The sequence below is a fragment of the Stegodyphus dumicola genome, chromosome 3 (assembly GCF_044657685.1).
Source record: "Stegodyphus dumicola isolate Sdum_Otavi_A_Nest chromosome 3, ASM4465768v1".
Lineage (NCBI taxonomy): Eukaryota > Metazoa > Arthropoda > Arachnida > Araneae > Eresidae > Stegodyphus > Stegodyphus dumicola.
In genome coordinates, this window is record NC_140770.1 from 98,038,120 (window position 1) to 98,064,400 (window position 26,281).

At 31.7% G+C, this 26,281-nt stretch overlaps 1 protein-coding gene across 2 annotated transcripts in view; it reads left to right on the forward strand.

Annotated features, from left to right (window-relative positions):
* The window catches only part of LOC118184320 (uncharacterized), a 105,929-nt gene that overhangs the window by 74,340 nt on the left and 5,308 nt on the right, over positions 1-26,281 (forward strand). For both annotated transcript variants that reach the window (XM_035353973.2, XM_035353974.2), the window contains exon 5: positions 19,506-19,691. In XM_035353973.2, coding sequence (XP_035209864.1) covers positions 19,506-19,691 — 186 coding nt within the window. The remainder of the gene's footprint in view (positions 1-19,505; positions 19,692-26,281) is intronic.

Genomic DNA, 26,281 nt, shown 5'->3' on the forward strand with positions numbered 1-26,281 from the left:
TTGAATTCATTTGATAGTAGTTCTGCTTGTCATGTTTTGTGTACAGTGTATTCATTCCACTGTAACGACGTCAAGCTTCCGGGATGGGAAAACTAAGACCACTCATCTTTTTTTTTTTTTTTTTAATTTACTTAAGCAATGCTTTCTTGGTTAATTAAAAAGTAACATTACAACATTATTATAGCAGGGGAAAGCAACAGCTTTCCTGACGTGCATTGCATCTTACTCTCTCAGCATTTCTCGGGCAAAAGCCGTTTTTTCTGCTTATAAAATGAGTCAATAGAAACCTGCCAAAGGGGGAGGGATTGTCCTTAACGAGTTTTCTCTTGATCACTTTCACAGGCCTCCAGGGCGGACACAGCTTTCGTTCCTAAGGGAACAAGAACTTCTCTAATATACACCTGTTTGTTACACTACACATAATTCTGAAATCAGTGAATACCTATAGCATATCTTGATTATGGCTTTTATACATCTTAGTCAAGAACATTTAAATGCATATCGCCATTGCATTTTCTGATACTTTTTCTGCTGTGCCTTATAATAACTAAACTCGGCTTATGGAAAATAAAACAATTAATCTTACGCATATTCTTTTCCAAGGCAAAATAAAAGTTTATAAAAAATTCAGTTTTACTTTCGCTTGAGTGCATTAACACTTTAATTGCTACATCCCCTAAATTGGAAGAGCAGCAAAAATTCTGTGTATATGTATGTAATCAGTATAACTGACATATATCATGATGTCAGTTATACTGTTTAATAAGAAAATATCTTAGCAGATACTGGGAAGAGTATTCATCGAGATATATAAAAAATGTTAAATTATTATAAAGTTTCATCTAATAAAATATAATCTATTTTAAGAAAAATAGAATGAGTCTTTTGTAAATAGTCATTATAATGGCACGCCTAATACAGTTGATGCCGTTTGTATTAAACAACAACAACAACATACAGTTGAATGTTTGTCCAGTTTCATTTTTAAAGTTGACATGTGTCTCTTTTTTTACACATGTCTTGTTGTTTTAAAATGAAAACTCTCATTATCATCCTCTTACGCAAACTTATGTAACCCTCAGTCATCGAAGCAAATATAAAGCAAGGTTGCTCTTAAAACTTAACCTAGATTCCATTGCTTTTAAAATCTTATGGCAATGATCCATAAAACGCTTCATATCGTTTCCTCATTCTTCTCACGTAAAATACTCTTGTTTTCTATTTATAAATTTATGGACTAATAGTACTTGAGATACCGCAGCATCTGTTTTTTCTAAGCTTGTCATCAGCAATTGTAATAGTCTTCGAATATATATTCAGCTGAATTGAACTCATGTTTTCCATCAATTTCGTATTCACTTTAGGAAATTTAGGCAGACCGAATTTTTATTTCTGACAACAATGTTACATGGAATTGTATGAATTATTGTAATTCCCATTGCTTCTAGCTTCCACAAGTTTTCTATGTCACTGCTGTGAGTCAACATCGACGTTATGGTTGAAGACATGGACAACGAGTTTCTTTCTGAAACGTTATCTTTTATCTTTCCCATGATTGTCCATCCAAGTAGTGATTCCACAGCAGTCAGCCCATTTTCTAATTTCTGAATTCTTCCGGTTAACAGAGCACCTGCGACATCAGCTCCAATAAGAATTTCTATTTTTAAATCCTTTCTTGGAAATAGTTTTAGAGAAACTAGTTAGTTTCTCTAAAACTATTTATAAGAAAATCATGAAAGGCTGAACTACTTTTATCTGAAATTTTAATTCAAATTAAAAAGAAAGATTATTTAATAATCAGCATTCTTATTAAACAATCCAATGCGATTAATTTTGGCAGCATTTAAATACCGAAAATAGCTAAAGGATGAGAAATATTTTGTATTTCCTTATTCATTTAAAGTTTTGCTTAAGTATTTTCTACCCTTTCAACATCATTAACTTTGGCAATATTTCGATCACAAAAGCAATAAAATAAATATTACTATCATTATGGCATTCTAACAATTCTTGCAATTTATTTTAGCGTTATTATGGTTTATATACCTTTCAATCTATTTTAATTAATTCCATTTTGTAGTTCTAAAGTATAGCTTTAATAGTACATGCTTTAGTTATATTGGAGGAATAAGTTTAGTTATACAGGAGATATCAACACTACATTAAAATTCTTATTTCGAAAATTTTATTATTTTTGTAACACTGCAAAAAAGCCTGCAACAATTTTAAAGTTGCTTTTTATCATCCAGAGCTGTTAAGCAAAATTGCATAAATGCTTGCGTATGTATATTTATATATGACAGTTGACATGATCAGCTATATACGATTATCTTTCACGACTGAAGGATTACAACATTTTCAATTTAAGACAATTAGGGCGTGAAGAAATTCTGGGCAAGCAGTATAGGCATCAGATAGCAACAATTATTTCATATTATACCGGTATATTACTGCTATTAAGGGACATTGGTGTTTAATGCATGGGCGGCTAGGGGGATATGGAACTCTGTCGTTATTATATTGCTTTTAAGAACCTACATCAGAACATCCAGTTAGAGTATCATTGATAAATATAGGATAGAGAGTCAAGCAGTTAAGGTTGAACTCAGCAATTACGACAATGAACATTTCATTAACTGAAGACTAGTAAACTAACTTGATTTCTAGCTTCCTACTGTTTTTATATCCTACTGTTTTTAGTAAATTAGCTTGATTTCTAGCTTTGTACTGTTTTTATATCCTACTGTTTTTATCTGTTCCTACTAGTTTGATTGTCTCGCTTCATATTGTTTTTGATGGATAGAAGAATCTGTGCTTGATCAGAATTCCTTGAATCCATAGATTGCACACCCCGTGGTGGCATGGCAAAAGCATCTGGTTTACTTAGCCTAAATTTAACGAAATTCGATGTGCGTCTAGCGCGATGGCCGTTATGTAAGAATTCTTTTTCATTAGTTATAGTAATATGTGCATACCTTAATTCATTCTGACGTGTTTCGCCTTTTCCAACACAGCAACGCATACATGTAACATATGGTTATACAGAATGTTTCAAAATGCTTACGAGACTATATATCTTATGAACGATCGGTTGTAGACCATAGAGGATTTCTGCCCACCACCCAATATTGAAGATCAGTGGTTTCATTTTGGGACATGAATCAAGTGAGATGATCTTTCATGCTTTTGTAGTTTTGGACATGTATTAGCTATTATAAAAATACATATGAAATTTCAATTTTTGTATGAAATAAGTCTTGGGAAATGTTATTCAAGTAGTATGCAAAACTGGTTGTCACAAAATTTTAAACTAACATGGCTGAAAATATGTTCTCAGATGTGGTAATTCAAATTTTAGATTTCTTATAAAACTAAATTTTGAAAAATAAAAAACTTCGAGTTTTATGAATCTGAAGTTCTTTATAAATATTTATTACCGTTCTTCTGCATAAATAATTAATAGGCCTATAAGATATATACTACAAATTCAAATTCAGATACTTATATGTTGCTACATTGTTTTTTTTAGTAATATCTTAATATTCAAGAATATCTCTTGAAAAATTCTAAATACATCGCAGAAAGAAGTGAGCTTCATTCTGAAATACTTTTATGCACTTTTTTAGTAAATCTCTAATCCAATAATTAGTAGCATTAACTAGTTTGTACTATTTCAAAGTGTATTTGGCGTTCTACAGTCAAAACATAATTTTTTTAATTATTTAATATCTCTTTATTTTTCCTTTTGAGCTATTTCGAAATACTTGCATATATTTTAGTGTCTTTGTAAAATTTTCTAGCATAATGCAGAGATTACAGTTTAATGCCGCCCAGACTGTATAGTGGTTAGGGAAGCCTGACTGCGATACCGAAAGGACTGGGTTCGAATCCCGGAGAAGGCATGGTTGTTACTGTCCGTTCCCCTTCATAGGAGGCGATGGTGGCCCACGTATTAGGTGCCTCCATAATAAAGGGACCGCCACATCTGGCCTCGTATAGATTAATGGATTGTGTTACACTGTAACTCTTCACAATCTACCATTCGGGGGAAAAGATCACAGTTTTATTAAATTAAAATTTCTTCTTTTGTTTCTGTATACAAACAAGGCATGTTTACACACTTTAAAATTATTTGTTGAAAAAATAAACAAATTTATGTTCCTCCGAAGTAAATATTTAATAATAAACTCAACTTATATGCAATTAAATACTGGGTGTGTTTTTGAATGCAAGTAACTCAAAATTAAGATTTTCCTTTTGTTCAATGAGAAATATTTTTATTAGAGAACGAAGGAAAAAATGGAATTCTCGCAGAGAAATATTATAATTCTGAAATTTTAAATACCATACATAGTATTCACCTTTCTACTGTTATATTTAGAAGTCTTTCTGTATCGGGTTTTGATGACTTTATTGAGTTTAAGATAATAAATTTCGAGAATAGATTCAAGCACGGAGAAATAGCCAGTGATTAGATAGTATGAAAGTAATACTGAGAAAGCCTTCATTTGAGATAAATAAAGGATAAGAAAGGAAATAAATTGAAGCATTGCGAAAATTTATATATATATATATATATATATATTCGAATATTATGCTTATCTTTCAATTTTCCATTTCCTACTGCATGACGCCAAACAGTGTCTGAAACTGTCACGGCTCTCACTGAGTCTCATAAATATGGCACAAAATAATGTTGAAACAACATCTGATTAACAAAGAGGATAATACTAACGAAGCATAGATAAGCTGCGATGAAATAATGTGGTCATAACTTTGTTAATTAGCAGCTTGAAGTACGATAACTGCAAAGAGCAAGAACAAAAGAAAAATGTATTTTTATTCATTTTCTGATTTAGTATACCAAGTTACTGTGAGAGATTTACTGAAAACATCGGGAATCCCGTAAACGAGAGATCTCGACTATCTTCCAGAGAATCAAACATGAATGGCATTTTGGAAAAAAGGTATCATCACTAGATAGGACCTTGCATTCCTTGATAAAGAATTTATGTCACTGTTGGATGAAGAATTGTTTTCGGATTTAATTTGTATTTTAGATTTATTGAAGTCGAATTGTTTACTTTGATACAAACTACCGATTACAAAAATTATGAACATTTTCCATGTTGATATTTTGTATTCATTTAGAAGCTTCAAAAATATAGAAAACGTCATAAAGTATTCCGCATTTTTGTGTAATCGAAAGTTTAAAATTTTTTAAACACTTATTGAGCAAAAATGATTTAAATATATTAATTACAGTACTAGAAGGATGAAAGATAATAGCTTTATTAATAGTTTCTTTGTTTTTGTAATCTGTAAATTTTTGGCGTAGATGTCCCTAAGATATTTTACTCATCACCGCTATTCTTGTATGTTCCGGAATTACTGTTATAATATTAAGTTTCGCGTTTAAACATAAAAATTGTTAATGCGAATGAAATACATAGAGTAATTAATTAACTAGGATCTGTACATGCTCCTGCAACTACACTCATGTCCATAAATTAAGGATAATTCGGAGTCACGCAGAAATCGTACTCTAAAATAAATATATCACCTGTAAAATCACTACACACATCTTCAAGAATCATATGCAAATTTCAGGAAGTAACCAGATGACACCGATGGTACGTCACAATGACAAGATTGTAAGAGAGTGATATATAAGGAATACAGGCAAAGAACTAAAATTGTTCGCATGCTCTTCATAAGCATTTCAGTGCAATAACCGAATATTTATGACACAAAGGACGCATTTGGATGATTTTTTACGTGGTAGAATTATCGGCCGTCTGGAATGTGGGCGTACCCAACTGGAAGTATCAGACGAACGTGGAATTGCCCAGAGTGTCATCTCCAGGCTTTGGCAACGATTCCAAGATGATGGTAATGTGAGTAGACGTTACAGCACAGGTCGCCCCAGAGTTACAAAGCCGAATGAGGAACGGTATTTGGCAGTTACTGCCAAAAGAAACAGGCGGAGCACAGCCTCAGACCTGTCTCGTCAGCTCTCTTCAGCCACTGGTACGACAATTTCAAGGCAGACCGTGTACAGACGCTTAGGGCAGATTGGTCTATATGCTCGTAGACCTGTGAAATGCGTTCCACTTACTGCAACTCACTGTCGCCTGCGGTTAGCGTGGAGTAGAGAGCGTGCATTGTGGACACATCAACAGTGGGCTTGTGTGATGTTTTCCGACGAGTCTAGGTTTAGCTTGCAGTCTGATTCTCGCCGGTCATTCATATGGAGAGCTCCAGGTACCCGTTACCACCAAGAAAACATCATTGAACGACACCGTTAGGGTGGTGCAGGAGTGCTCGTTTGGGGTAGAATTATACTGGGTTCCAGAACTGACCTGCATTTTCAAATTGGAACCATGACAAGCCAAATCTATCGGAACGTCACTTTGGAACAACATGTGCGTTTGTTTCGGGGCGCCATGGGCGCACAAATTGTGTTTATGGATGACGACGCCCGTCCTCACCGTGCAAACATCGTAAGCGAATGCCTTCAATCGGAGGATATCACCCGTATGGACTGGCCAGCATTCTCACCGGACTTGAATCCAGTACAACACGTGTGGGACATGCTTGGCCGACGAGTTGCAGCCCGTCAACCTTTTTCTACATGCATACCGGAACTTCGGAGAGCATTGCTTTGTGAGTGGTGTAATATCCCCCAAGATCAGATCGATAATTTGATACTCAGCATGCCTAGGCGTTGTAGGGACTGTATTGCATCGTCTGGGAGACATGCAATGTATTAACAATCATACCAACCATGTAATATTGTTTTTTCTTTGTAAATGTTTTTTTTTTTATTTTTTATTTTTTATTTTTTTTATTTTTAATTTGCTCCAGGGATAAAAAATCGCTAACTTTTTTAATAATATCAAACATATAGCATCTTTTTTTGCTTTTACCTTTTGTTTAATAAATAAGCTTTACAAATAAGTCAAATTTGTTTTGCTTCTAACTCTTTCTTTGCCTGATTTTGCATTATCCTTAATTTATGGACATGAGTGTAAATGCATCTATGAGGATCTTATCCGTTAGCTCGTAACCTCCTTAAAGAACTCTCTTCCCCCCAAAAAATTTTTAAACTGATTTAAAATGAATTCTGAAGAGATTGTCTTCGTGGCGTCTGTACGTACGTACGTACGTATGTATCTCGCATAACTAAAAAACGAGTAGCCTCAGAACGTTGAAATTTTATATATAGGACTGCTTATAGCATGTAGATGTGCATCTCCCATTTTGGTTGCAATCGCCAGCACCAAAAGTATATATATATATATATATATATTATATATAGTATACACACAGTCTGGTCGTCGGCTCATTGAGATCTGTTTCTTTATTCTTATATATTTGTAAATTGTGCATTTTTTGCTATAAAAGGATTGAATTATATTGTTCTGATTAAGATGTTTATGCCCTTAGTTAACTTGCATGTAATAATTGTGGAATTATCAACAATTTAAAGGTTTTTTTAAGTGCGGCTAAGCCATAGCCATTTTATTATCATAGCAGCCATATTACTTTACATTTGGAACTTAGCAGAAAAGTGGATTTGTTGCCAATCTAGAGAAGCTAAGCTTTGTAACAACAATGTCCTCATTTATAATTGCGAATTAAATTATGCTCAATTCATTCTGCAATTATCATGTAAGTTATTAGCTTGTTTTTGCGTAGAAACTGTAATTTTAATTGTAAAAATTGTTTTAACTGTACTTGGTGTTTTATGTTTTTCTATATCTTTAAATTCTTAATGAAAATATCTTGAACTTATATGCCTTGCCACGAAGTGAAAACTGAATTAATTAGTAGCCACGCGCATTAGATAAGTAGCGCTGAATCGTCTGTGAATAACTGTTTCTGTTTTATTTGTTTAATTTCTTTTACATATCATTTCAGATTTATTATAGTATTTGAATAGAACATGATATAATTTTTCAGATGATATAATTTTTGTGCACTCTAAGTTATAAAAAGAATGAGATGTAACGCTGTTAAGTGAACCTACCGCCGAAGTGTCGCTATGGTAAAAAAATATAGTGAAATTTTAAGAGTGCATTTATTCTATTGTAGTTTATGCGCTATAGACAAAATAGATTTATTTCAAAATCCGTTAAGTGTTAATTCAATATGTTTAAATGAAATGCAGGAAAATTGCGTATAATTTAATGTTCCGTATACCAGGAATTGATGTGGTGTACACATCAGATTTTTTTTTTTTTTTTTTTCAATTAAAAGATTTAAACCAAAAAAACTTGTATGATGAAATAGTTCCACATTTCATCTGCAAATTAATATAAATTCTGTTCCATAGCTTTAAATATATTTGGCATTTCTGTTTATTTATTCATTAAACTCTCATTTTGCTTTAAAATACTCAAGCATTAAAACACCCAAGCCTGGATGATTAAAAATAATTTATGAGTTTAAATTGAGTGAAATGTTTACACATAGTTAAATTTATGTAATGCGAGTGATTTTGTTATCATATTTTTCATTATTTACTAAATTTAACTTCTATTTCAATCTTTTTGTGGTGTTATTACACTTGAAGAATACATTATGCTGAGTAAAATACAAAATTTGTTTATTTAATGTAATTAGTACTTTCTTTTTGCAATTTAAAAGTTTCATAAATTCTTTTAATTAACATTATTAAGACAGAAGTGTACTTTTCTTTTGAAACATGTCTTCTCTAGTCATTTGAATTGAATATTTTTACCTAAATATGAGAATATAGGCAATGCGTTAGTTTTTAAACGGTGAAATAATATGAATCTATGAAATTTATTTCTGAAAATTATTTAAAAAAACTTGCAGGTCTTGTACACTTAGCGTAACATTAAAACGTATATTTTTAGGTTACCACACTATATGTTTTACTCTAAAAGAAAGCATAGAAGAATGCACTGCCATAAAAGCAAGTATTGTCTTTGATTTCCTTGAAGTACCGATTAATTAACTTTATGATATCAAACCAAAAAACGTTGACTTCTGGCTTTAATATCCTTAACCATTTGAAGCCTAAAACGTCCGAGACAGCCTTTCATTCAAACGACAACAACCGCCCGAGATTACGATATTTTTTCCCCTCTCCCTAAGTTATGCAGTGGCAGTTGCAGTTTTCCGAAATGTATAGTATTATTTTATTTCACACAGCTTATTCTAAAAGGCTAATGGAAGCTTCTTTGTTAGGATGTAGAAAGGATATTATTGGAAATCTTCAAACCTCGTTGTGCGTTGTGGAAGAAGGATGGGTACGTTTCGGTATTTGAGGCATAAACGTTAGCGAAGGCTTCGGTTTTCTAATGGTTAACAGTTGATTCTAAATTTGCATTTCTAATTACAAAGTTTCTCAAAATAATGTACGGAAATTCGCAAAAACGGTTTCACTGCGGTTTCAGTACTACTGGAAGGATTTCAGTGAGGTTTCACAACTGCTTTCTGGTTTCAAAACATTTTTTTTTTTTTTTTTTTTTTTTTTAATTCTCGTAAACTGAAATATTCTGTTAGAAAATTTTTATGTTAAGAATAAAAGATTTGCATGGAACGTTTTTGAGTGAGTTAATAATATAAATGATACTTTGGATCAAGTAATAAAGTTAATAAACAAGTGATGCTTCATCTACTATGTTAACCATGTTAGTTATAGCAACCAAAATTTATTTTATAATTATTTTTTTAAATCTGGGGGTAAATACTGATTTGCATTGTGATTAATATCATAAAAGGTCTACTAAAAAAAGACCTTAAATTTTTTCCTTATATCTTCCCAAATTTTGCTTGTTAAATTATGCAACATTTTTTATTTAGCTTTTTAAGGGAGAACTGGAGTTAATTAATTTGCTGTTGTATTCTATAACTGATTGAATGTTTAGTTCTAAAATGATAAAGAACGCTGTAACATCAGTGCTAGAATTCTTCTTTTAAGAAATTTTGTCAGTGGAAGTAGCTATCTAAGAAAATTACTTCTGCAACTAATTTTATGGCATTATTTTTGAGCACAGTGAGTATGAGGTCGATTTTAACTCGATTCCGTAAAATATCAATAAATTTGAACCCAGAATTACAATACTATCCCTTGATCAAGGAAACAGTCGTTTCGGTGTTAAAACAGTATTTCAAATCTTATCGAAAATATTAAAATTCGTAACACTTACATTTTGGAAAGGGAGATTTATAACACTGATAACAGAACCGATATTGTTATTTGTGAGTTTACAATAAAATAGATGGTAACTTGTGCACCTATAAAGAGTTTCATAAATTATTTGGGCTCTCATTTAAAATAATTAATAAACTGCTTATTCTATGTTTGGTACGTTTAGTGTATCTAAGAAGTTTACTTGCATTAATTTACTTGATTAAATTAAATTAAATAATGTTCGCAAAGTGACATGTGAAGCAAATTTACGAGCATGATTTCTTGGGAATCATTAAGTAGGGCTTCACTTTCCTTTCCTGAGCTTAGAAAGTCACACCTGAAATGGTGATGGTATCTATTCACCTTTAGAATATTTGATTGCTTGAACATTCTTAAACAAACTCTTTAAACTGTACTTGATACGAAAAACCTCTACAGTCATGGAAATTTATAATAATCATATATTTTAATCCACTCTTCATTCTATGTGTTGGAAAAAGAAATCAAAGTTACAATGTATCAGTTAAAATGTTCTAAAACATGACAGTAAACTATACCTTGTCATATAAAAAGCATGTTCTTTCAACATACGCCAGCCTGGGTTCTAACAAAAATCTGTACCCGTTTAATTTTCTTACAGGTACAGATTTTTGCTATGTTTATTACTATAATCACAAGCACGCAATGGGTTTATAATCATTATAATCTGTATCATAATAAGTTTTAGATAACAGTTTAAGTTTTAACCGACGAGTTCAGTTTAAGCTTTATTTAGCAAGTTAATGCAATACAAGCGCAGTAGATACCAAAAGAGCGGCGATGGATATTTAGTAGATGCCTGCAGATCAGAAGCTATCTAAAGCATTTTTATTAGATTATTTACATGACCTACTTAACCAAGATAGCACTAATATAACACGGGGTGAAGCAAAACAATGTTGGGAAACTACATTAAAAGCTTCCCAGATAGATTCCTAGTAGATTAATACTGCAAAAACAAAAGGCATTGAGCAAAGTTTTTTTCCTTCCTTACCACATGCTTTGCTGGTGTAACTAGCAGACGAGAGATCGGGAATTCGAAACGTTGCAAACTGGTCCGAGAGGTTGCAAAGTGGTCGTGGTGACGTCTTTGCTACTTTATGCGCTACTTGGGAACGGTACACAATACACAGTAACACAAATACCACTGCTATACATTCAGTTATGTACATAGTATAAGGCGCACATGTTTAAGTTATCTCTTTCTTAAAACATGATAACTCTTTCTTAAAACATGATAACTTAAAACATGTTTAAGTTATCTCTTTCTTAAAACATGATAACTTAAAACATGTTTAAATTATCTCTTTCCACACGGCATGGCTGCCGGTACAACCGACGACAGTCCCGAGTCTCGTATTCACCCCACCAGCCTGCCTCCACCGGTTTAACATGGTTTTTGAAAGGAACTTCATATACTTAATCATTCTACAGGTACAAAATAAAGAGAAAGATGTGGCTAGATGCTAAATTATAACTACATGCATTTAAACGATAAGTCCGCTCCTTTCCAGTCGCGTTTTGAAGTGTGTTTGGAGGAGAACATAATGTATTTTGTCCCTTCTTAGAGCATGCCTACATTGCATAATAGAAAGCAACTCCAATGAACGATCAGGAAGTACGGAATTAAAATCCGGGCAAGGGTGTTATTAATTTTTCATATTTTCAAATCTAAATAAATCTAATGACCGTAAAAATGGGCTATTATAGGATCTGTGGTGAATTCGTCTTCTAAATCATAATTTCGCAATTCATCTTTTCAAGAGTTTTACTATTAATTTTTCATCTCATCTTCCCCTTCTCAAATTTTGCATTGTTCAGTTTCCTTCTCGAAATTTTTCAAGTTTATACTCTCAGAATGTGATATCTAGCCACTGAGGTGTAACTTCGAAATGTTTAGGAATTCCTTGCACTTGCTATACAGAGCTATTAATTACAATTTGCCATGAAAGTCGTAATTCAACTTCCGGAGAATAAAGGCTCCTGACATATTTTGCAAAAGAATCTGGTAAAAGACTCACACATTTCTACCACTGCAATATTTGCAGGCGTGCTGAAACCTTGAAGGTATGGAAATAGGGTGATATTCGTTTTACTTAATACTAGACCAGTGATTCTCAACCTTTTTTTGTCGCGGCACACTTTTAACAATTACAAAATTTGGCAGTAAACACACAAAAAGTTAAGTTTAAAAGGTTTTTATTTACCTATAATATACACTGTGTAAAATAGTTTATGATAATAATTTTGAATGTAAAATAAAATAATATGTTACAAGTTAATAATAAGAATATTTTTAATGAGAATTTGAGCTTCATGTTTTTGATAATTCCATTTATATTTTGTCGTAAAAATGACAATGCTACTTGCATATCGTCTTCTACATTTACAGTCTCTATCTTTTTTTCGTTTTTATGGTCAATAATCCGAATTCCCACAAATAAGATGTAGAAAACTGTAATAATATTTTTAGAGCTTTTCTGACCATCAGGGGATAATCTCATCTAATGTTAATTCAAAATGAATTAATTGATTTTTGCGAATATCTTAAAATTAAATCTCGATTAACCCATTAGCCGCTGGTGTTGCGTTGACGCAACGGTCAAAATAAATGCGTATATAAATATAACTACCTAAGATATTTTATACCAGCAGATGATTTTGTGTAGGGAATATTATGAAGATTATTTCTGTAAAAAAATATTTTCCTTCAACAATCATTTTGTTTATAATAATTAATCTCATACTTTAAACAAAATTTAAGCAAAATTTTCGACTGGGTATTTTTGCTGAAAATATTTAACGAAAGAATCGCCGTCCTTATGAGTGATCTATTTTTAGTCAAGGTCATCGTTTATCAGAACATTACATCAATCAGATGTTTATATTTGTGTTCGGAAGCAAAAGAAAACAGGTGTTGCGCTGACGGAACGTCAGCAGGAAACGGGTAGTCAATCTCCTTTTTCACACATTCCTTTCGATGTTCTGGTTCATGTTCTGGTTGTTTAAAAGTGCTTAGAACGAGTTATCTTACATTAAGAGAAGCCCTTCAAAGATTTTTTTGATGAAGAAATAGATGATGATAATGTTAATAATGACCAGAATGAAACTGCTAATGTTGTTGTTCCCCCAGAAATTGCAGAAACTAGTGTCGAAGAAGAAAGAAATGGCAATGTTTTAAATAATGATAATGATATTTTACCAAATGATACTGCTGGGGGAAGTTGAAATTCACGTAAGAAGTAAGTTTCAGCCTTCTAAATGCAGTTATAGTCATACTAAAAAGTTTAAAAATCAGAAGATTGAAATCTTGAAGTGGATAAAAAAGGAACTGTTAGTTATGTGTCAGGAAGAACATGAAGAAAGAGAGAGAAGATAAATTATAAAAGACAAAATACAAGGTAAAACCAGTGCACAGATTTTCGATTTTCGTTTTGGTTTAGATATTTACTCTCTTCTCGCTGAACAGACAAATATATACGCTCAGCATTAAAAAAAAATGAATTTATTGCATCTGAAGCCTATATGAGAAGATTTATTGGAAAATTATTGCTTACAGGATATTATTCTTTACCTCAAAAAAATGTATTGGTCTTTTGATAAGGACATTTCTGTTCCTGTTCTACGAGAATCGATATCATGTTTGCAGTACAGGAATATGAAGCAGAATTTGCATTTGACAATAGTCAAATTCACAATACTGATAAATTATATGAGGTGAGACCGTATCTAAACATACTAAATATCACCACTTTTTACTACTGGAAATATACTCTTTTAGATTTCAGACGCGAGAATGCATTATTCCTTTTGCAACTTCCTATTCAGAGTGTAGAATTAGCCAGAAATATATCAGCAACAGGAAGGGTTACGTGGCCAGAGCGGACAGTGGTTACACCGGACACTGCGAAACTCATCGGGCTCAGAGCGGACACATTTTTTCCCCATCATGGAACAGATAAAGGGTGCAGATAAATAAGTAAATAAATACTTTTAAAAATCGCAGATATAGTTTAAAACAGTATTTTATGTGGCAAATCTCTTTCACGTGGGAGAACGTTTTTTTCACCGAAGTTTTCTGTTTTTGCACTGGATTATCGAATTACAAGGATAAATGCATTTTTGCCAATCAAATTTAATTATTTATATTAAATTGTTAAGATATTATAGTGTAAATGCATTTTAAACATAGCAAAATGTAATAAAAATAAAAACTTTCAGAGAAATATTTAAAAATTAATAGTAAGTAACAATAGAATGAAGGGTATGAACGAACTCCAGGGATTTTGTGGAAAACTGTATTTTAGAGTCAAATAAATATTAGAACAGATGCAACTGCCATAAAATTAATTAGTTTCATTAATGTAAGTAAAAATAAATACTAAAAGTAAAATATATAAAACAGATACAAGTAAATAAAAGAAAAATAAATACAAGTAAATAAATACTAATTAACCTTTATTATAAAGGCATAAATATCATTTACCATTGGATTTAGTCCAACCTAGTTACAAAACTTAAAGATTTCAGACATTTTTCTGAATTGTTTGATGTTTCGAATTCCTTAAGGATGTTTTCAATTCTTTCATCCAATTTTACGTATGCTTTTTTCCTTTTTATTCCAGGGTCGCCTAATTCTCTGGATTTCAAATAAAAGACACTTTTTGTGTTTCTTCTTTTAGTATTCTGACTAATAAGTGGACATTAGGCTGGTTTCTGCCAGTGATTGCATTTAATTTGGAATTCCAACCTTCAACAAAATTATTTGTCCTATGACGCTGTCCATACACGTTCCATGCTTTAATGGGCATATTTTGATTGTCCATCCACTGCTCGACAAAATAATCAATGAATGTGGTAAGTTTGTCAATGCTAAAAGCTTCTTCCCATACAATGCTCCAAGCATCATGTATGTGTTCCATTGGCAAGTAAGCTAATGCAGAAATCATTCTACAAACATTTCTTATATCTTCGTTCTCTTTATATTTCTTTACTAGACTCACTTCTTGTATCTTACGCCTCAAACATTGTATAAATGAAAGTTACAACCGGAAATAGTCGAACTGGGAAATTCTAACATACAACTATTGATGGCTGCGGCTTCAAAATCCAATTTTATAATGTCCGGCTTCCACTTAGGGCACCAACGTTTCACTTCCTGAAGCATTGCAATGTAAGTTGCTTGTCTCTTATCAGGCAGAAATGCAAAAAGCGCTGGGTAAACGTTGGTCTCAGTTGCTGTACTCCTTAAATCGACGTGTATTGTATATATTTGAGCAAATTGTTTCGGACAACTTTTAAATGTTCCATCTAAGAAAAATGTCTTTCCATTTTCCAAAAGGTACAGTGATTCTTCTCCTCCAAATACTAAAATCCTGTTACCTTGGTCATTTTGAAAGTCTAAGCGAAGAAAGTTTTCTCCATTAGAAAGCAAAAGTGTATCGTTTGCAAACTGAATGTCATTGGCATTTTGGAAAAAAGAGCAAACAACAGTCTGGTTTACTATCTAGGGAAAACAATAATATTTCTGCCAATCTGAGAGGTTTCTGCAAAGCATGATCACCTTTAGACAATATCTATATTTTAGAAATCTCCACATGAAAAGTCTTTGTAAAAAGAAACCATTTAGAGAAGTAGAGATTAAAAGACCTGAACAGTAACTTTCCAATTTAGTATATCCAGAATGTTTTGAAAGCTAGAGATTTCTACGAAGGGATGGAACTGCTTGACAGAAGTTATCTCTCAATAAGAAAGTATGCTTCAATGAAGTGCCCTGAATGTAACTCTGTTTAGCCTAAAAATAAACTTGGTTTTAAAAGAGTTTTTTCCTTCTGTTTCAGATACCTTATATGTTAATGACTCTTGACAAGTCGTCAAGGTACGGAGATGGTTTATGTGGAGAGAAAGCTGCAGAGTGTAATTAACTGGACCGTAAGCAATTAACTGCAATTAACTGATCACAATATTTTTTCAGTTTCTCAAATGGCGAGTCCATTTGTGTGCTCTTGAATCCTCCATCACCAGCCTGAGCTGTATCTTGATGGTACATTGCTTCCTGGTAAAACTGAAGTAAACATTTTAGGAGAGCTATTCAACCAAAAATCACCTTTCCACTTGTGTTAACCCATTAGCCGCTGTTGTTGCGTTGACGCAACGGTCAAAATAAATGCGTATATAAATATAACTACCTAAGATATTTTATACCAGCAGATGATTTTGTGTAGGGAATATTATGAAGATTATTTCTGTAAAAAAATATTTTCCTTCAACAATCATTTTGTTTATAATAATTAATCTCATACTTTAAGCAAAATTTAAGCAAAACTTTTGACCGGGTATTTTTGCTGAAAATATTTAACGAAAGAATCTCCGTCTTTACGAGTGATCTATTTGTAGTCAAGGTCACCGTTTATCAGTGCATTACATCAGTCAGATGTTTATATTTGTGTTCGGAAGGAAGAGAAAACAGGTGTTGCTTTGACGCAACGTCAGCAGGAAACGGGTGATCAATCTCCTTTTTCACTCATTCCTTTCGATGTTCTGGTTCATGTTCTGGTTGTTTAAAAATGCCTAGAACGAGGTATCTTACATTAGAAGAAGCCCTTCAAAGATTTTTTGATGAAGAAACACATGATGATAATGTTAATAAAGACCAGAATGAAACTGATATTGTTGTTGATCCCCCAGAAATTGCAGAGGCTAGTGACGAAGAAAAAAGAAATGGCAATGTTTTAAATAATGATAATGATATTTTACCAAATGATACTGCTGGGGAAGTTGAAATTCACGTAAGAAGTAAGTTTCAGCCTTCTAAAAGCAGTTATAGTCATACTAAAAAATTTAAAAAGCAGAAGACTGAAATCTTGAAATGGATAAAAAAAGGAACTGTTAGTTATGTCTCAGGAAGAACATGACGAAAGAGATAGAAGAGAAATTATAAAAGACAAAACACAAGGTAAAAGTAGTGCACAAATTTTCGATTTTCTTTTTGGTTTAGACATTTACTCTCTTCTCGTTGAACAGACAAATATATACTCTCAGAAAAAAAAATGCGCAGAATTTATTGCATCTGAAGCCTATATGAGAAGATTTATTGGAATATTATTGATTACGGGATATCATTCTTTACCTCATGAAAAAATGTATTGGTCTTTTGATAAGGACATTTCTGTTCCTGTTGTACGAGAATTGATATCACGTTTGCAGTACAGTAATATGAAGCAGAATTTGCATTTGACAATAGTCAAATTCACAATATTGATAAATTATATGAGGTGAGACCGTATCTAAACTTATCACCACTTTTTACTACTGGAAATATAACGGCTTTTTTAGATTTCAGACGCGAGAATGCATTATTCCTTTTGCAAACTCCTATTGAGAGTGTAGAATTGGCCAGAAATAGATCAGCAACAGAAAGATCTAGTAAATTCAGCATTCAAAAACCATTGCATGGAGATGGTAGATATTTTATCGTAAAGTCCGTTGATAACAAAAGTGTAGTAAAGAGTACCATAGCCAGAATGTTTATAGATGCAAAGTATGTAAGGTAGTTTTACATCATGATTGTAATCAAACTTTTCATGTTTGAATCTTTCAAATGAAATAATCTGTATTTGTAAAAGAAATACAATGCATATTTTAATATTAAATTAATTACAAGTAAAGTGGTTTGTAGATTTATAAAACGTTATACAGCTAAAATGTAATCCTGCGCTCCACTCAAAAGAAACATCGCACAAGTACACTCCTACTCACTTAAACATCCGTAGTCTTATTCCGCTGACGTTGCGCGAACGCTACACTCGCTTTTTCCACGGGTAAGAGCATTTCTTTTTATTTTCAATGTAAATTTATGTTATAAATGCTTAATTTAATATTTGTTTTTATTTTCATGAGAAAAGAAACATTCCTTGTAGTTTTGGCGGTTAATGGGTTAATAGAAAGCGAAATTAGTTCTTCCTCTTCGTTTAAAGTTAATTCAAATACAGAAGTCTTCAGCGCCAAAATCGGCTTGGATACCACAATTGGCGCGCTTATTAATGTCTTAAAAACCGAATTTCGCCAATTCTCATGAGTACCGTATACTGGGATTAAACCCATTATAAGTTTTACTATATACATTTCTAAAATTTAATGGCACACTTTAAGAATTTAGCGGCACACAAAGTGCCGAGGCACAGTGTATGAGAATCACTGTACTAGACAGTGGCTTTACATCAGAACTGAAGTCGTAATTTCAGTTTTAGACTAGAATTTAAGCATTAGAACGCATTTTAAGCAATAGATGTGTTTCCTTGTAATATTTTGAATTCCATAAGAATGAAAGATTTTTTTGACATGATGTGGTAAAATTCTTGCAAATATACATGACTTTTATATCGGCAAAACTAAAGAAATCTAAAATATGTGTTTAAATTTTTTTAACAGAACTCAATTCTTCAATGTGTTTGTTCTCATTGAAAATTTACTCAACAATGCTCCCATTCTGCTAATAGAAAAAAAAAGTGTAGAAGCGTGTCCTTTATTTTTTTAAATAAGTCACAAATTTCTTAGTAAAATTTTATGTTAGAATTAGATTGTTCTAAAATCTGAAATGCGTTCGACTACCTTAAACTTATAAGATATTTTCTCCCTCCTTCCAAACTGCATTCGCAGTGTAACGGTAACACACTCGGCGCATATTTCAGAGGTCCAGGTTCGAGTCCCGACGACGACATTGCTCCTTTTTCATGTCTCCTGTTTGGAAATAATCTAATGAATCTATAGTGACGCCCGAACTAAAATGTGGAGCCGATAATTCGTCACAATCAGGATTTGGCGATTGGGTCCCTCAATTCCCAGTCGCCTTTTAAAAGGGGGAGTATATTAGGTATTTTGTTCCTCCTACCAGCATGTCTTCATGGTATAACGGCAGCTCATTCGAGAGTTCTTAGCTCGAGGCCCAGCGAAGGTATTGCTCATTTTCCATGTCGCTTGCTTCGAACTAATTTATTGATTCTCTAAATTCTTTATGTTATTAAATCAATTATTTTTATATGAATCGCTTATTTTAATTACAAATAAATGGAGTATTGTAAATATATTTTGGTTTACACGGAATCTACGACAGAAATCATATATTAGTGTATTCTCCTTATGAATAAGATCAGGGGAAAAAATTGTTTTATTAGTTACACCTGCTCTTAAATACGTATAACAAATTAACTATTAACTAATAATTAAATAAATTATTTAAAAACTATGAACCAGTTAGTGCATGTTCTAATAGTTTTTCTAATAGCTGTTTTTTAATTAGATCATATGGCAGGAAGGAGCACCTGTTCGTTCTGTAATTTACGATACTCCACAAATTGAAGTGTCCGTTTCTTGCATCTTCACAGCATCTAGTATGTACAGCAACACGCTGGAAGTGTTTGCTTATCAGGGATTACCTGAATATCCTCTGCAAGATAGTTTTGAAGAAAGGGCTGACACTTCATTGGTGAGTATTTTATGTTAACTGTTTGAATGTGATACTAAGCCTAAGAGATGCATGCATAACATTTTAAGAAGTTATTAAAGTAAAATTAATGATCATTTGTCATATAGCAATATAATTCTCCTATAAGTTGTGCAACTAATATTTTAATATACTGAACTTAAACATAAGCTTATATGTTTCGTTGCTGTTCATATGAATAGATATGCATATACAGATGATTCTTATGGATATTTGATGGAATGTAATGTTATAAAGATTTACTTTATTCATCTTCATATCAAGTTATTTATTAAAGTTTTATCCAAAAGTGTTCAAAAATTAATTTGAAATTAATAAATAGATAGCATACAGTAGTTCTAAATCCGTAGACCAATTTAGTACTACTCAAAATATATTCAATAAAGTGGAGTTGGTACATGTTAGAAAACGTGTGATCTCATAGTATGATACTTTCTTGACAGAGTTTGTAGAAGAAATGTTATATCAAGAAAAATTGAAAATGTTCCATAATGCAGAGATGTCGCCCACTAATGGAGTTGAACCAGTTCAAAATTTCCGATACTGAGTGGCTTTACATATCCAATGTTTTATCAACTAAAGAGATGTATTCAAAAGCTCTTAATATTGATTCAAATATATCTCCTTTAAAAATATAGTAACACGTATAACCAATTTATAATTTCCGATGCTGAGTGGATTTACACGTTCAAGATCTTCTCAATAAAAGAAATATGTTCAAAAGCTCTTAATATTGACTAAAATTTATATGCTTCAAAAATATAGTAAAATGTATGAAGCTAGCACAACATGATATCATTATAAAATACAACTGACAAATTACTCATTAAATAATATAGAAGTTAACATAATATATAAAAATGATTCACATTAGTTTAGAATTAAGATTCTAGTTGAATGTAATCTTAATATTTATATGCAATGATGATATTTAAAATCAATTTTCCACATTTTATTTAACTTCTAAACTTCTATTAAGATCTGTTGTGCTTTTAGCACAGTTTCATTAGATTGCTTCAAACCATTTTTCTCTTATCCGGGAGGGTTGACAATAATCAGAAGAAATACAGAATAGAATTGTTAAAATTCTCATTCTGAGATCAAAAATATGTAGTTAATATGTAAATAGATTTTAACCTTTTATAGTTTACTTTGAGTTTTATGCGATAAATTTTAGCTACTGGTAATTTTTACTTGCATGTATCAGTGTAAAGTCACAGACAATTTGCATGGCGATGATGATTCTAGGTTAAACTCATTTTAAAATGGAGAATAAGAAAAATACATATTACATCCTTAGTTTTTGTGATCAATATTCATTGACTTTATATTGGATAGGCTGTTTTTATTATGAATGAATTTCGATAATGTGAACGAAATTAAATGCGATTTTCTGATATTTCATTATATTGCCTTTAAATAGCAATTTCCTTGCAATATTTCTTATAATTTCAGAAATTTTACCTAGAATTAGAGAGCATATTGATTAGATTAGTTGGCTATTGGAATATTTCAAAGATCACGAGGACTCTTTATCTAAGGGGATGCTTCGTGGAAGACTTGCTAAGAGAACCTGGTTCATATTCATATTACACATGAGAAAAAACTACTAAACTAAATCATGTAGGCAACTCATTCTCCTCTATTTAATCCTAGGAAGAAACTACCATTATTCTCTGGTCTTAATCACTCCCCCATTGGCAATAAATAAGCCAGAAGTTTAATATGCAAAAGTTAAGTTTGGTTATGTCAAGTTATTTGTATACGGAAAGCACACAAGGACTGTCCGAGGGAAGAGATACCTTCTTGGATGATGTTCTACGAAAATTTTGGTCTTAATTCGTGTTAACGTGAAGAAAATCACAAAACGCAACCATGCAGCCAAGATGCATGGGTTCGAACCTCGGACGAACTTCTAGTATTCAGCGATCTTATCCTCTCATCACTGATGAATCTAACGCTTAAAATGATTGTGAATTTTACAGTAATATTTCATTTTACTTATGAAAGAAATTTTAATTATATTATAAGTTTTTCACCCTTTCAAGCTACTAAATCAAATAAACGCCTGCACAAAAAAAAAGTTCTTGTAAGTCTTATGATAGAAATGAGTCTTTCAAATAATCAGACTAATTTGGAAAGATGAGAATAAGGAAGACTAAAAATTTAATATCCGTGTCATTCTCAGAAGATGTCTAAAATAATAAATGGAGTATTATCTGAAAACAGAAATTATTGCAGTAACTGGGCTTACTGGGCTTTCTCTGACAAATCTTTCTGAAAGGTATATTCATGTTACTACTCAATAATAAGGTGTTTACCTTTATAATTCCAAAACTGTGAATGAAAAATACAATAACTCAGGCTTGCTATATTGGGGAAATGCTGGTTTATTTTCGGCAAGATTTGAATTCTACATTTAAAATTTAAAGAACTACTGTGAAGGGATTAATTCTTGACTTATCTCTACGAAAGCATTTATTACATTTTCAATGTACCTTTTATTAATATGACAACAATTTTTTATTATTCACATTATCATATTGGTTCTCTTTAGATTGTATTAGAAGACTACCTTTACCTTTGCGATGATATTGATGATGATTGATACGCAGTTATTAAAATCTCAATTTCAACTTGCTGATTTCGGCCATCACTGATTGTTGGATTTTTTTGAATCCCAAGTTTTTATTAAAATGCAGAATTCACATATTTCGTCCCTTTAAAGTGAAAGCAATAATCACCAACAATATTATTATTTTCCCAAACATATTTATAGCATGAATCTTCATGCTATACTATGGTAAGAGAATTCAAGTTGTATACTTGCACGGATACCATTCCTATTCTAAGATAATTATTAGGAATCCCAATCTAAATGTTTCAAAGAATTGATTTTAGGACTATACAAACTATTACGGTGAATCCTGAATATTTTTTAAATCTATAATAAAACCAAACTAATGGAAAGAATTACTTCATCCGCATACGTTATCAAAGAAAATCGCAGGTGAAAGCTTTAAAAAAATTCCTTCGAAAACTAAATAAAAGAAATTCATTAAAAGCAAATGAGACCATGCCAGATCACTGATTTGAATAATTACTGAGTTGTTAAAAATGAAATTTAAGCTTCTGAAGTTTTTTTCGGGGAAGGAACGAATTTAATATTTGAACAAAGAACTTTTTCTTTGGTTTATTAATGGCATTTAGTGATATTAAATTTTGGAATTTAATGATATTTAATTTGACGTGATGATTTTTACGTGCGTTTTTATCTATATTGCGATGTCGACATTTAATGTCACCAGTGCTTCAAAAAATGGCTTCATTCTTTTGCAGAACTCAAACTTTTATACAGCATTTAAATCCTGGGCAACGATGGAAATTTTATATCGAAATCCTCTTTTATGATTAGATCTGCATGAAGAGGTGTTTGAGCAAACACGTTTTATAAAATTCTTCTTGCCACCCAGACGGTATAGTGGTTAGGCCTGCGGTCCCAAAAGACCCGGGTTTGAATCCCGGCGAAGGCGTGGCTGTATTTGTATGTCCCATTCTAGAGGAAAAGGGAGCCCACTTGTTAGGCGCATCCGTAATAAAGCACTGGTTCTGGCCTTAAAGTTTTCAGCTTCTAAAACTACTCCCAACAGTTCATCAATATATGAAATAAATTTCTATAAAGTTTTATTTATTCGTTTAAATCTGCTTTTAATTTATTTAAATTGTATTTTAAGCATCAAAGACGGGTATAACGATTCAAGATTCAGTGAATTCACATATAACGTTTCTGAGGTTTATAAAGTACTTGCTCGTAAGAACATGCGGTTTCAAAAGACCTCTTCTACACTCTTTTTCATGCCGTTTTCATTAAAGAGCTTTGAAAATATCAGACTGAATAAACTTGAGATTTTGATCTCTCGAGACGGTCCAATTCTCCTTAAAGAGAAAAAAATAAATATTTGAACATTTTTTCAAAATTCAAAGTAATTTTATCAAAAATTCACTCGTGTGTAGAACTGCTCTTTTTTTAATTAAAGCATGTGATAATTATACTAGTCTTAATAAATTTTAGTAGGAAGGCTATTTTAAATCGAATTATTTTACAAAATATATAAATTTAGAAACCTGTTTAAGCACTGATTATCGAAAGCGTAGAATGATTGATAAATAACAAACAAAAAATAAAGAAAATTCATATAGTGTCACCAAAATGATTGCAAAGAATGCAGTTTTTAAAAACACGGCAGCTAAAAAAGAAGCAAATATCGATTATATCTTTTTTTGCGAGTTTATTTCGGGAAACATTTTGATAAGAAAAAAAGATAAATAAATGAAAACTCTCTGTGGGGACAAAAATGAGCAAATACCCCGTGTGTTAAAAAAATACAACGAATTCAAACCTGTTGTTTCTCTTGTTTGAAGCAGAAAATCGTGCTGTATTCCATTGCTATTTTCTGCTGCCTTTTATTTCTACGTTCAATCCTCCCCTCCTTCTCCACCCCATCTTTAAATCGAGATACAAGGTCTTCGCTCCTTCCTGTGTGTAGAGCTATTTTTGTTACAAACAAGAATATCTGCAGCGGTCGACACAATAGAATTGAGCCCCGGGAAAGTGCAAAAAACTGACCCCCCCCCCGAAAGCAGCAAAAAATGAAACATTGCTAGCATAGAGTCTAAATACAAGTTGGTAAAAAATATTTCATTTTTTAGATGTTTCTTTTCCAGTTTTCTGAAAAACTGCCAAATACACTTTTTCTTTATCAGATACATTCAACCGTAAACATATCTGACACACATAGAAACGTTTTTCTTAAAGGCTGTAATTTCGTAACATCTTTTTCAATGAAAATTTATTGAAAAATAATTAATCGTTGAATTTTTAACTTCGTCATTAAACAAAACTTCGTCATTAAACAAAAACTAAAAACCGAAATTTTAAAGGGTATTCCTGTGTGTTAAAACCCTTCACAGTTTGCTGTACTGTGTGGAATTAACTCTTTTATCTTAAAACAAATTAGTCCTACTGTTTTACTGCTGACTGATTAAAGCTGCTGCTTTGAGAATTAGTAACCAGAATATTGGTGTTACCTCAGATATTTTCATAAGGTAAGGGTCATAAGGTCTGTTTTATAAGGTAAGTTTTCACGGGTAGTTCCTACATTGTGGACACCAATTAAAACGTTATGTTAATTATTTTAGTTCCATCTTAAATACATAACTTACTTAGCAGCTAAAAACTAATCGTAACTTAATTTTAAAATTTCTCTTATTATTTTGAATTAAATTTGTGAAATGCAAAATAAAATAACAAAAATTTATAGTCGTGTATAATGTATAATCTTCAGCTTTTTATCAAGTGTTATGTCAGTTTGAAGATAATATACGCATAACGAAATTCAAATTTAAATTAAATTAAAAATTGAGCATTTTTAAAAATCTCTTACTAACACTTTATGTGTATTATTAACATCAATACATCAGATTATGGATACTGCTAATAACGGCTTTCTAAGATATGAAAAATCATATATAATCTTAATATCATATTAAAACGTATTGAATGTATAAGAATCTAGAACTTAACATTTTGGATTAATACGTCCAAACAAAAGTGTTGAAACATCATTAAATTTTTAAACCTAAATATTACAGGCAAGAACATCTCAGAATGTCATTCTATCGTCATTGTAATTCGAAGCAAATATTTTTAAAGAAAACTGAACGTATTTCAGAGCTGAATATTAAGATTTAAAATAAATATATGAAAAAAATTAAGACATGTTTCTAAGTAGAATTTACTTGGTCTTGCAATTAGGTTTTTCACAATTTAGGTAAATTTCTACGCATTCCTAATTTCTAATTGACGCATGAATAATTACTACGCCAGTGGCGCTTAATTACAGATGCTGACGTAAGTAGAGGACCATTTCACATACAAACGATTATGTAAATAACTTAGTCACGCAAAAAATATGTTCTTTTCATGTAAAGGGGGCTTGGAAGAAAAGTAAAACTGATACACAAATCAAAATGATTTTTTTTCTTCGCTACTTTGAAAGAAATCTGCAAGAATACTTGCGTTTGAATAATGAATAAATATTTCGGAATTGTTGACAGCATGTACTTAATTTTAATGAAAACCTCTAGTTAAATACCTTCAAATATCTTACAAAGAAAAAGGAAAAAGCAAAAAGTTAGAAATTTCCTTCTGTAAATCAAAGCCTTCCAATCTAAGAATGTAACTTATTAGTGTCTACTTCCTTGCAAATTCGATTAATGCTAACGGGGAAGCCTTATGCTTTTTGGCAGAGGTTTTGGAGTATAATTGATTATTGTATCGCATTATAAATGGCATGCAGTTCAAAAAAATGAAAAATAAGCAAAAATTCAACCAATTCTGGAATCATTAAATCAAGAACAATTTAACTAGAAAGTAAAGAATAGATGAAACATTGTTTCCGCGAAAAGAACAAATAATATGTATAACATTGTTTGTTTTTGCAAGAAAGTATACACTAAATTAGACATGACACCAATCGTATAATGTTGAAAATTAATGAAACTGATCCATT